Source organism: Alligator sinensis, unplaced genomic scaffold (assembly GCF_000455745.1).
Source record: "Alligator sinensis unplaced genomic scaffold, ASM45574v1 scaffold393_1, whole genome shotgun sequence".
Taxonomy (NCBI): domain Eukaryota; kingdom Metazoa; phylum Chordata; order Crocodylia; family Alligatoridae; genus Alligator; species Alligator sinensis.
In genome coordinates, this window is record NW_005842292.1 from 703832 (window position 1) to 717465 (window position 13634).

At 46.0% G+C, this 13634-nt stretch overlaps 1 protein-coding gene across 2 annotated transcripts in view; it reads right to left on the reverse strand.

Moving 5' to 3' along the window:
* Positions 1–10225: 10225 nt before the first annotated feature.
* PINX1 (PIN2 (TERF1) interacting telomerase inhibitor 1) overlaps positions 10226–13634 on the reverse strand; it is an 81248-nt gene continuing 77839 nt past the window's right edge. For both annotated transcript variants that reach the window (XM_014522051.2, XM_006028149.3), the window contains exon 7: positions 10226–13094. In XM_014522051.2, the coding sequence (XP_014377537.1) occupies positions 12480–13094 (615 nt within the window). In that variant the 3' untranslated portion in view covers positions 10226–12479. The remainder of the gene's footprint in view (positions 13095–13634) is intronic.

Consider the following 13634-nt stretch of genomic DNA (forward strand, 5'->3'; position numbering starts at 1 on the left):
TTTAAGGGGGTTACATACCCACTGCCTGAAGGAAAAATAGCAGAGTTTTGAGAGGAAATGTTGTGCTCAAGACCAGGGAAGCCATGAGACTGGAGGCGGGGGAGAGAGAGGGCAATGCCATGGGCCAGGCTGGGTGGGGGCCGGACAGGGTCTCCCCAGCCCTTTCTTTGAGCCTCCTTTAGAGACTCTAGGCCCCTCTGAAAAAATACCACTCGTGAGCTTTCCCCTTGGTTATTTATTTATTTTTTTTGAGTATAGAAAGATAACAGAAATCATAGAAGTCATGGAGAAGTGGGGCTGCAAGGGACCTCCTAGCCTAGCCCCCTGCCTGAGGCAGGTCAGCCCATCCAGACCACCCCAGACATATCCTGATCTAAGCTCTTCCTTATGCCACAGAGTCCTTCTTGTGCGGTGAAGAGCTGGGCAAGGACAGGATGGCATTAACACTGGCCTCCTACACCAAGTCTCTGGGTTTAGCACGTGAATCGTGTTTTGCGGACACCCCTCGGCACCCTTGAAAGGCTCTCAAGGCAGCTGTGGTAGCTGCACCCCTGGCCGAGTCACTGCTCCGGTGTCACAGAGGGTGGCCTGCCCTGCCCAGACAAGCAGAAGTGGGGGGAACCGCAATGCAATATATAAAATAAAATAAATAAAATCAATCACTGCCTGCAGCGCCCTGCCTCCAAGTGCTGGGCAGCCCGGGTAACCTCTGCCATGCGAATGCAACAGCCGGGCCAAGCCCCGCACCCAGCCCTTGCACTGGAAGACATGGCTGGCTGGGGAACCTGTGAGCTTCCAATTCACACCATGAAAAACAGAATAAAAATAACCCTAAAATATCCCAAACGAGGGGAGAAGGGAAAGGAGGAGTGTGTGTATGTGTATGTGTGGGGGGACTGCTCTTACTTAAAAAAAAAATACACAAGACTGAGTTTTACAAAACCCAGCAGAGACACTAGCTGCACCAAGACACTGGTCTGAATTGGATCTTGACACCATCTGAATTGGATCTTGGACTGCCTTGGGGGTGAAGGGAAGGACACCAACCACAGGTTTTACCCCCCAGACCATCTACTTCTTTTCCCCTTCCCTTTGATTTCCAGGTAGCCTTTAGCTTGCAAAAGCCCCTGACCCATTGCTACCAAATACCCCTGGGGCTCACAAAACTGTCTCCTTGCAGCAGCTCTGGTACTGGGACACCCGTTCAGAGCAAGCTCCTAGCACCACCGACTTGGAAACCACTTCCAGGGGGGGGGCGAGAAGTTTAATCCTTCTGCAAAAGGACCAGCAATTAAAATACATAGATCAGGTGTTATTAAAAGCCCCAGTGACACGCAGCATATTTTTCTTCGTGCCCCTGGGAGTTCACTTCCAAGAAAAAAAAATAACCGCACTCCATGAAGTTCGCTGACAGCCAGAAAGGGGGAGGAGGTCCCTGCTCCCCTATACCCCATCGGCTCCTGAACGCAGACACACAGCAGCCTTGGCACCTGTGCCACTTGAGATGCCAGCTTTCCTCCCCTTGCTGCCGGCTTTGTGAGCAGGGAATTGCTGTTCCTCCAGCAAGGGGGGCAGACACGTCGGAAACCAGGTCCTAAGAGGAGCCCTGGACAGAGCGGTGCAACGTGGGCTGCGGGGTGCTACTGACTTGCAGTGGATTAAGAGTGAGGAAACCAGGACCTGGAAACTTGGGATCTGCAGGATCTCCTTTCCCTGATCCCTTCAAATCCTGGAGCATCTAAACCCGTGTTACCTCGGATTATCAGGGTGGGCAGACGCGGTGCTTACCTGCCAAAGAGAAAATCGTGATCTAAAGGGGTGGCCTGCTCCCCAGGCTCTCGGGACCCCCAGAACAAAGCTGAGACCCCAAAGGAAGAAGATGGCATGTCTGTGGATCAGCACAATGTTGGCGGGGGCGGGATCTGAGCTTGGCTGCCCCATATGACCTGAAGGCGCAGGAGACTGGCAGGGGGGTTGGTTTGGTTTTTGGATCAGGAGGTCTTGGACACAGAGCGATTGGCTCCAATCCGGCCGCTGTTGGGGGGTTTCAGCCCCAAGGGCAGAGGCACCGAGGATACCTGGGGGCTGCACCAATCTTGCAACCATCGGGCTTGATGCTGAAGGCAGCCATTTGGGACAGCCCAGGAGCAAACAGGGCCAAAAAGGGGCTCCAGGACATTTCCGATACTCCCTCCAGGAAACGTCAAACCTCCCAGCCAAGCCCAGCCCAACTTGCAGCCAAGTGCTGGGCCTGGGGCGTGGCGAGATGCCATCACGCTCCTTTGCTCCGGAAGGGACCAGCCACAAATGCCTTTCCTCTTCTCTGCAGGGACTCGCCTCTGCGGGGAGGCATGAGCGACCGATTCCTTTCCGCCTGACATAGGTGCACGAGGCTGGGCATCCTCCTCCAGACTTCAGGAGGCAGCCAGGCACCAACACAAGCGTGTACACACGTGCATGGGCTAAGTGATGATGGGGGCTTCAGATGGCCCTAACATCAGTCTCTCTGCTCCCCCCATAAATGAGCGGCCAAACTCTGCTCCTGTTGAAGTCCATGGGGAGAGAGACCCAAACTGAGCATTTTTAAGTCTCAACTCAGCAAAGAGAGTGGTGCGGAGAAGCCTGCTGGAGCCTGGATTCATTTTCTTGTGGCGGTAACGTGGGTTTTGAAGTGGGCAGAGGCCCTCAGACCTTTTACATCAATATAATTTATATACAATTATTACAGAGATATATTTATACAACAAAGCAAGCCATACCATACAATTAGAAATGGTACGCACCTATTAAAATCGCCCCTGCATTTGATCACTTGAATTGTGGAAAACCATGTTAGAGAATACAACATATGACACCTTACACAAGAAATGAATCCCGTAAACCACTGACATGTATTTTATAACTACAATGACGTAATATTTTGTATTGCCACAGAGGACTTTTGCAATGCAAGATGGGCAGCCCTGGGCAGTGATTCTCAAGCTGGGTGCAACAGGGGACCTCGAGATTCTTACAAGGTGCTGCGGGGTGCAAACATGATCAGCAAGATAAACCCAGTGATTTCAGACTGGAATCCACAGGGTTAAAATCATTTTGACCTATTGTGGTCTTTCTGAGGTCTTTGCAAGAGAAGACTTGCTCTATTCCTTTTCCCTACTCAAAGAACCAGTGAAAACTAAGGGCTGGCATTTTCCACGGGGAGTCCTGAATTTAAAAAGGTTGAGAAGCACTGGATCTATACAAGGCCTAGGACTGGGGCACCTGAGTTCACTTCCTAGCTCAAGGGGTTCACTTTCTTGGTAGGGGCAGGGATATTGTGAGGATAAATCCAGCAGTGTTTGTGAGGTGCTGAGACCCCCCAATAACAGAGGGGACAGAAGATGAACCTGTGCTGGGCAGCATCCAGCATGCAAGATCCTAGTCCATTATTCCTGGTGCTACTGCCTTTGCATGTCCTTCCCCAGTCAATGGGACAGTATGCTCCTATACCTCCCTACCGCACTTTGAGAGCTCCTCCAACACAAATAATGGAGAAAAGCACAATGTTTTCCTTTAACACCTGATGTTTTGATTGCATTAGGAGGATCGGTTTCAGTCTGCACCCTTTCCAACCGCTGGTTAAACTTGTCCTGTGAGCAGCTCTGAATGACCCAAAGGCGGTGATCGCCGTGTAAACATGTCAAAATTGTGATCCAGTAGTAAGAACAATTAGCCGCGGCCTAGAAAGCCATTGCCACTTTTCTACTCACTGTCTGGATTTGGTGCAGCTCCTAGAAGTCGCTGAGACTTGGGAAGAAATGTGGAGCTTTGAGCAAAGTTACCAAGAGACAGATTAGGCTGTGGATTATTAAATCAAGTTACATTATAAAATGACATCTGTTTTTACTCGCATGTTTAATGCCTTCTTACTAGGCAACAAGCCCATTAACTCCCAGGGAGACAGGATCGAGCTCTCAAATCCAAAGTCCGTGGAAAGGGCACATCTACAGACAGCAAGGCTGCCCCAGACAGGGACATCCAAGCCAGCTTTGTGTGACAGCGCCTGAACCAGACACGGGATAGCTGCATACGCTTGGTGCCATGTCTGGGCCAACTAGCTTCCCCAGCAAACACGGACATGCTCGTATGGTTTTCAACAGGCTTTGAATCACACCCCCAACTGGTTATTTAATATTGGGATTACAGTAGCAACGACAGGCCCCAACTAAAATTGGTAGTGCGGTATGCTCAGCACTGTGCATGCATATATCAAAGATGGTCCCTGCCTCCAAACACAGTCACCAAGATGTACAGAGTGGGAGAAAGGGCTGTTATGCCCATTTCACAGATGGCAATGAGGCACAGACTCTCTCTGGCTCAGTCCACACCTGGCAAAGTCAGAGACTGCACCCAGGTCTTCAGCCTAACGCTTCATGCACAGGACTATCTTTAAACATTAACTAGCAACTCTCGGTGTTGACCCGATGGGCTGGCATCTTTGTGAATATGAAGTTCATTTGAATATCAGTAACTCCATTTCCTATGGAGAACCTAAAAAACCCTTGGGCTGAATCCTAAGTTGCCTAATACGCATTAATCCTTTTTCTAACCAAATTCCAATCTGCTTCAAAGTCTAAGGTATGTAGTTGGACAGGAAGAGCAGTGGAGAATCACTGAAAGAAACTACCAAGTCATCTCCCCCTCCGGAGACACATGCCTCTTCTGTTGGGGGCAGAAGATGGTTGGAAACTAGAGCTGCGGAGACAAGGTTCTCGCATGAAAGATCTTTTTCAGAGAAAAATGCAGAGTCGGCAAAGTGCTTCATACATCCCTGCTCATTTTAATGAAAATTTCATTTAATTTTTACAGAGGGGGAAACTAACAGCTTCCAGAAAATTTGAAAACAATGGGTCACACTTTCAAAACGCAAGCTTTCGATTGCTTTTGGTTTGAAAGAACTTTCTAAATTTCCTCCTTATTGTTAAAAAATAAATACATTACAAAGCAAAAGAAAGTTTCAAGTGACCGCAACATAGTTCTTATTTTTTAAACTCTGGATTTGGTGAAAATTGTTGTTCAGACTCTGAACCAGAACCTTTTTTTTTTTTGCTAAGGAAAAAAAATATCTGGTTTCCATCTCCCTATAGCAGGAACAGGCCTCAAGGCAGTTGGCCAGGCCCCAGGGGTGGGGAGTGTGCACACACACACACAGCCTCAACTCCAGTCTCCGTAGCGAGATGTCTGTGAAATGGGAGGGTGGGTTAACAAACGTGTAGTGCAGGGGTGTCCAACCTGGGGCACGTGGCGGACCAGGGAGAAGACAAGCAGACAGGGCAGGAAACAGCAGCAGATGGGGCAGGAAACAGAAAGCAGAGCAGCAGATCAGGCAGAGGAAGGGGGAAATCAGTGGCACTTGTGGGTGAAGGGCTAATTTGTGGCACACCTGCTGAAAAGGTGGGTGCCCATGGATGTAGCAGGTTGCTTGGGGCAGGAGGAGGCATGCAAGTAATTACAGACAAATCAACCAGTTGCACGGCTCTAACGTTTAGCTTGCATGCGTGTCTCATCTACTTAAGACTGTAAGGGGTAGGGGCAGGGAATCACAACCCTGATTATGTTAATCCTTATACTTAACAAAAGGATTTGCCAATTCATAATGAGTACCTAGCACAGGTACATGCTATATGCAGTGTCAGTATAGGAATCAGATCCAGGGAGGAACAGGAAAACCTCTGATACCAAGTTCTCCTAAGTTCTTCATATTATTTGAAGACGCGCTGGTACAAAATGTGCAGCATCTTAAGAAACAGCATCAGGCTTGTTCCCAACTGACTCTGTATGATTTTCCTTTTTTGCGACTTCCTTCCTCTTTTTTTTTTTTGTTTTTTTAATACTGGCAGGTTCAGAGGTTTCTTGACGTAATTGTGCCTTTTGAAGCTCAGTGCTTTAAGATCTTCAATCTAATGCATTTAAACTGAAGCGTATTGGCCAATTCTGCAGTGAGAGACTAAATTTGTGTTCTTCACTGCAAGTGTTTTTAGAGAAAATGCATTTTTGTTAAAAAAGGAGAAAGTGAATTAATGTAGATGGGGCTAAACGAGCCAGAGGAGCCCAAGTGTAGGCTGCTATATTAAATGCCTGTGCCTGTCTTGCCCTTCATGAAATTTAAGTAACTGGAAACCACGTGAAGGGAACACCTTTCTAGATGGAAAGAGTCATACGCAGTATTGGATGACAAAATAGAAGAGGTGTTATCATACATACCTTGAACTAACCCATGTCCACTGCAAAGCATTGCAAGAAACCTTGGGAAGTAGTTCAAAGAAAGCGTTTGCCAGAAAACCACCCCGCCTCTTAACTTCTCATCCCACACCTACCCCTGGGACGGCCTATCCTACAGTCTCTTGGGCATGACTGGATCCTTATGAGTAAAGCTACATGTGAGTTTAGTATTTATAATACATGCCAGTGCAGGATTAGAACAAGGAGCAATGGTCTCAAGTTGCAACAAGGGAAGTTGAGGTTAGATATTAGGAAAAACCCATGAGGCTGGTAGTAAAGCACTGGAACAGGCTCCCCAGAGAGGTGGTGGACTCTCCAACCTTGGAGGTTTTTAAGACTAGAGTAGACAAAAGCTTGGCTGGGATGACGTAGTTGGGGCTGATCCTGCTTTGAGCAGGGGCTGGACTAGATGTGATCTCCTAAGGTCCCTTCAACCCTCATTTTCTATGATTCAGTGCAGAGTCCAGTCAAAGTTAAGTCTGACTCGGGCAGAATTGGCCCTGAGAGTCTGTAACTCTCAGGTCTGAATGTAGGGAACGGCTTCTTTGCTTTGCTGAAACAGGGTTGTGCTGGCAGTTAACCGGGAGCGTAATGAATTGGGGGCACAACAGTTAGCATCTACTAGTAGCTACCCACCCAACACCTGAAAAGCCTGGAGCTCAGTGTTAAAATGCTAGCAGTGCTGGCACCTGCAGTTAAATTACTAACATAACAGCAAAGTGCAAAGCTGCACCTGCGAAAAATAAATACGAAGGCCATTTTCACAAGGTGCCATAGTGTAAACTCTGGTTATTCTGCTCATGAGATAATTCACCCTGCTGTCCTGACTTCCCACCAGTGCCTGTTCCCCCTTATCCTTTCAGCACTTCACTGCTAATAACTGGTCACCCCTGGATAATTCACCATAATTTGCATTGCCATTGGAATCAACCAGTGTATGTAGGTGTAACAAAATTCTTCTGTGTTTGTCCAAAGACATTAGGTTATTCAAGCTAACAGGCCTCAAGGCAGTTGGCCAGGCCCCAGGGGTGGGGAGTGTGCACACACACACACAGCCTCAACTCCAGTCTCCGTAGCGAGATGTCTGTGAAATGGGAGGGTGGGTTAACAAACGTGTAGTGCAGGGGTGTCCAACCTGGGGCACGTGGCGGACCAGGGAGAAGACAAGCAGACAGGGCAGGAAACAGCAGCAGATGGGGCAGGAAACAGAAAGCAGAGCAGCAGATCAGGCAGAGGAAGGGGGAAATCAGTGGCACTTGTGGGTGAAGGGCTAATTTGTGGCACACCTGCTGAAAAGGTGGGTGCCCATGGATGTAGCAGGTTGCTTGGGGCAGGAGGAGGCATGCAAGTAATTACAGACAAATCAACCAGTTGCACGGCTCTAACGTTTAGCTTGCATGCGTGTCTCATCTACTTAAGACTGTAAGGGGTAGGGGCAGGGAATCACAACCCTGATTATGTTAATCCTTATACTTAACAAAAGGATTTGCCAATTCATAATGAGTACCTAGCACAGGTACATGCTATATGCAGTGTCAGTATAGGAATCAGATCCAGGGAGGAACAGGAAAACCTCTGATACCAAGTTCTCCTAAGTTCTTCATATTATTTGAAGACGCGCTGGTACAAAATGTGCAGCATCTTAAGAAACAGCATCAGGCTTGTTCCCAACTGACTCTGTATGATTTTCCTTTTTTGCGACTTCCTTCCTCTTTTTTTTTTTTGTTTTTTTAATACTGGCAGGTTCAGAGGTTTCTTGACGTAATTGTGCCTTTTGAAGCTCAGTGCTTTAAGATCTTCAATCTAATGCATTTAAACTGAAGCGTATTGGCCAATTCTGCAGTGAGAGACTAAATTTGTGTTCTTCACTGCAAGTGTTTTTAGAGAAAATGCATTTTTGTTAAAAAAGGAGGATGTGAATTAATGTAGATGGGGCTAAACGAGCCAGAGGAGCCCAAGTGTAGGCTGCTATATTAAATGCCTGTGCCTGTCTTGCCCTTCATGAAATTTAAGTAACTGGAAACCACGTGAAGGGAACACCTTTCTAGATGGAAAGAGTCATACGCAGTATTGGATGACAAAATAGAAGAGGTGTTATCATACATACCTTGAACTAACCCATGTCCACTGCAAAGCATTGCAAGAAACCTTGGGAAGTAGTTCAAAGAAAGCGTTTGCCAGAAAACCACCCCGCCTCTTAACTTCTCATCCCACACCTACCCCTGGGACGGCCTATCCTACAGTCTCTTGGGCATGACTGGATCCTTATGAGTAAAGCTACATGTGAGTTTAGTATTTATAATACATGCCAGTGCAGGATTAGAACAAGGAGCAATGGTCTCAAGTTGCAACAAGGGAAGTTGAGGTTAGATATTAGGAAAAACCCATGAGGCTGGTAGTAAAGCACTGGAACAGGCTCCCCAGAGAGGTGGTGGACTCTCCAACCTTGGAGGTTTTTAAGACTAGAGTAGACAAAAGCTTGGCTGGGATGACGTAGTTGGGGCTGATCCTGCTTTGAGCAGGGGCTGGACTAGATGTGATCTCCTAAGGTCCCTTCAACCCTCATTTTCTATGATTCAGTGCAGAGTCCAGTCAAAGTTAAGTCTGACTCGGGCAGAATTGGCCCTGAGAGTCTGTAACTCTCAGGTCTGAATGTAGGGAACGGCTTCTTTGCTTTGCTGAAACAGGGTTGTGCTGGCAGTTAACCGGGAGCGTAATGAATTGGGGGCACAACAGTTAGCATCTACTAGTAGCTACCCACCCAACACCTGAAAAGCCTGGAGCTCAGTGTTAAAATGCTAGCAGTGCTGGCACCTGCAGTTAAATTACTAACATAACAGCAAAGTGCAAAGCTGCACCTGCGAAAAATAAATACGAAGGCCATTTTCACAAGGTGCCATAGTGTAAACTCTGGTTATTCTGCTCATGAGATAATTCACCCTGCTGTCCTGACTTCCCACCAGTGCCTGTTCCCCCTTATCCTTTCAGCACTTCACTGCTAATAACTGGTCACCCCTGGATAATTCACCATAATTTGCATTGCCATTGGAATCAACCAGTGTATGTAGGTGTAACAAAATTCTTCTGTGTTTGTCCAAAGACATTAGGTTATTCAAGCTGGGAACATATTTAAACTGTTCTTCTTTGCTAATTGCTGCTGTATCTGCACCCTTCTCAGTTTGGAGGTAAACACAGATTGGGGAGTATCACTTTGTTCAGTGTTCCCGGGGAATTTCACTTCCAGCTGAACCAGCTTAAGGCTACAATTTTTGGGCTGCAAATACAGGAGGAGAATGTTTAGCTTTAGACAATTCCCATTTTCTTTTTCTTCACAGGAATAGGCTATATATTTACAGTGCCCCAATCGCCACACCACAGAGGCAACGATTGTTCCTACATTTGTTAAGTTTCTTTTTGTAAAACCAGTCTGGGGCAAACTTGGACTTGCTGCCAACTTAAAAATAAAATGCACGCTGTTCTTTTGCAACACACGGTGCCTGTTCGAACAGCCATTTCTCAAAAGCTGACTGCCTGAAGTAACACAAAAAGAATAGTGGTAAATCCAATTGCTTTCTCCAATTTTGGTCCTTCGTTTAAAAAACAACAACAACCCCCCCCCCCCCCCCCCCCCGCCCAAAAAAAAATTTTTAAAAGCACTGTAATGCCTAAATACTGCACCTGCCATCCAACTCTGAGCCCAGATACTGCAGGTATGAAAAAAAACACAGACATTTTCCAGGTGAACGTAAAACTTATGTTTCTTTTTGTACAGAGAATCTCAGACCACTTTTTAATCTCATTTGCACTATGTTTAACTGTAGTAAACCACGGATTTTAAAGGAGTTTATATTAGCTTTCTCCAACATTCGGCTCTGGCCATACAAGTCTCCACTGGAGTTTGCCCTTCAGTGAAGCCTGCAATAGAGAACAAAACAAGTTAAAAAGGTTTTATTTATTTATTTTTTGGGGGTGGGGGGGTGGGGGGGGTCCATTCCTTTAGTAGTGCCTCCTTCGACTTGCAAACCGGCCTTGTAAAACTCAGCCAAATGAAGAGGTAAACATCAAAGTCAAAGGTCAGATTTTGCCTTCCATTTATAGCCAGCCAGCCATAATCTCACTGCGAGCAATAAATTACCAGGCTGCTTTGAAGCAGGCCCACCCCACAAAAGAGCAGTCATGAAAGAAGGCTTTGCCGACCCCTTTCATGGAGAAAGCAGTGTTTTTTGCACTTCGAGGAAGGAGCTTTTTTGGGGGATTCTGCGGTAGAATGCTACCGGGGACGGGATATGTTCCAGGAAGTCACGTAGCCACAGCAGCATCATGACAGTCAATATTTGCACAAGATTGTAAAATAAATGTTACCGAAATTAATTTTAAAACATTTCTAAAAATTGCCTCCACACAGTACAGCGTGAAACAGAGAAGGCCACAACTCTGCAGCCGTACCAGTGTAAAGCGGAGTAATTCTGCAGCAAATAGATACGTCCTGATGGGCAAAAGGGCACATTTTTCAAGTCAATTCACACAGACAGAAAGCCCGGTGAAGATGTCTCAAGTCATGTTACTGGGATGTGCTGTAGCCTGAAATGTTCCTTGGTTACAACCTGGCCAGCTAAAGCAGGTTCGTGCACGCTATCCATGAGTCTTAATGGGGCTTTCCAGTCATATTGAGCCAACTCAGCTGAGCTAACACAAGGGAAAAAAAAAAGCAAAACCAAACCATATACCCTTTTTCTGTCAGGGCATGGCTAGTGGACTTACTCCAGATTTTTGCTGGTGAAACAGAGCATGTGACCCAGAATCAATGCACAGCTGTAACAAAGCAAGGTGTAAGGTCAGGCTCTACTCAGGTAGTCTGGATTTATGCCAGCACAACCCTACTGACGACAGCGGAGCAAGTTGCCTTGGGGTAAATTGAACCCAGGACCAGGCCTGGGGTTTGTAAAAGTCTCCCAGAGAGAACAGTCCTTTATATTCAGGTTCTGTCCTGCTTCATCATATCCATTAGGAACACCTCCCCCCTTTCTTCCCCAGCGATACTTATCTGTTTGCATAAACGTGCCTAAACACTTGAGTACAAAACTGCTCCATGGGGGTCAAGTTTCTCATCATTACCCATTCTCTGCTTTACAATGCAAAACCAACTTCAAATTGTTATAAATTTTAAAAGCTAAATTGTCCTATTAAATCAAGTTCTCATTGTGCAAATGGCAATACTTCCACTTATGCATGTGACCAGCTATTTTCACTTAAAAAAACCACAAAACCCAAAACAATGGGCTCTCCTATGTTACCCCTCCAGTAACAAGTGCTCCACATACAAAGCTCTAGCGAATGCGACAATGTGAATGTGGAGCGAGTCTATGTAAGACATCAGATGTATGACCTGGGAGTCCAAGGAAAGCTATGTGGATAGGGCTAATGCAAAACTAGAAGCAAGTCTTTCTTAAATAACATTTTACATGCTTGGCAATAGTTAATTACTGGCCAGGAAACAAAAGGAACTATTTTGCTCCATTCTCCAGCACTGACACACAAGTATAATCCTTTAATTAGACCAAGTATTTTAAGAGGAAGCAAACTTCATGTTAGATATAAAAGGAAATCAATGAAAAGGTTACATGCAGCTATGTGGCACATGCTCAGACTCACAGAAGGCAAAGCTTGGCAAGTATAAGTGAAAATGGGGATGGTAAGGAAAAAAAAATGCAAGTGGTTTCCATTTTTTCCCAGGCTGGGAAGAGAGTAGTCAGCAGGGGGTACTGGCTAGCAACGTGGAGGCATTCGCTTGCATAAAGGCCCTCCCTCATTACAGCTCAAGTCAGGCTTGTTCTTATCTGACACTAGTACCTGGGGAGTGGTTTCAATGGAGCAGTGAGTCCAAGTTATTTGTGCTAATACATAGCTCTTGGTAGAAGAGTGGAGGTGTAATGGATGGCAATGCCAGAATAGGCAAGTGCCTCACTATTTTTACAAAACCATGCTGGAGAGGCCCAAACCCGCCCCACTGTGCACTTTGTGACATGGGCCATGCTGCCCAGGGATGCTACATTTCCACCCTGCTAGCAAGAGCTGTGATTTAAACAGCCTGTGGTTTCAGTACTGATGTGGACAGGAGGATTTAACAACGTTTTGGGGTCTGGCTAGCATGTTTACAGAAGGCTTCCTATTCAACACATCAATCTGCAATTCGTTCTGCATTTAAAGTCCTCACGAAGTTAGCTCAAACGTTTCTTCTTTTTCTTCCCCTGCGCTCGGTCTTCAGTAGATTCGGCTGCCTCTTTTTTTTGTTTTTTCTGTTTTTTCTTATGCCATTTCTTCTGTTTTGCCCCCGAGACTTTTACCCCAGTATCCTCTCTGTCAGATATTCCAGTGTAAGCCTCTCCTACACCTGGGAGCACACAAGGCTCTCCGTTACAACTATCATCTCTGTCTGGGCATCTTTTCTTAGCTTTCTTTTTCTTCTTCTTCATTTGGCTTTCAGTGTCTGAAGCATCCAGTTTTTCTCCATTCAGTCCCTCTAGTTTAGAGCGTTTCACCACTGCTTCTTCGTAATCAACTATATTTTCTACCTCAACCTCTTTGTGGCTTCTCTTTTTCTTTTTGGGTTTGGTTTTCAGTCCTTCTGAAAGCTCAGAGACTTCAGCTGCAGCTGTGCAAGGATCAGCTACCTTGGTCTTTGGTCCATTATGGGAATTCTTCAGTTTGGCTAGGCGCTGAGCAAAATATTCTTGTACTGTGAGGGTGCTGGTCACCGTATTGTCCACTGGCTCAGGTGCCCCAGGGTCTTCGTTTTGGTTGTCTTCCTGTGAATCAGCACTGGAGGTGTCCTCCTGTTAGGAAGTAATTGAAAGATGATTAGGGGAAAGGTTGTTCAAAGTTATGCTTCTTGCCCTAAATTTTAGCATCCATGAAAATAAAAGCCAAGCAAAGTATCTAGTGTTCGACCAGAAGCTAATAGCAGATGCTCCAGAGATTTTAGTGGGAGCAATGTCCAACCACTAGTAAAATGAGAAAGGAAGAGAACAGACTAAGTTACTCTGAACATTACACACATGCAAAAATAACCCAGAGTATTGACATCAAAGGAGGAAAATTTACACTTCATAGATTAAGATTCTCTATCACATTGCACCTCTGCTGTTAGTCACCTCCACTTGTGCGATTTAAATAAAATGGGCGTGTAAAATGCTTCCAAATTAGAACAGCAGTATATTACATACACTTAGCCCAGAAACGAACATCTCCGTCAAATACAAAGCAGTGAGAAAAAAAAAAATCAATTGTGTGATCCATCAGCCTGTGGCAGAAGGGAAGTGGTGGAAATCTCAAAATTCAAACGCACGTGGCAGGGACCAATCCAGCACTGAGGG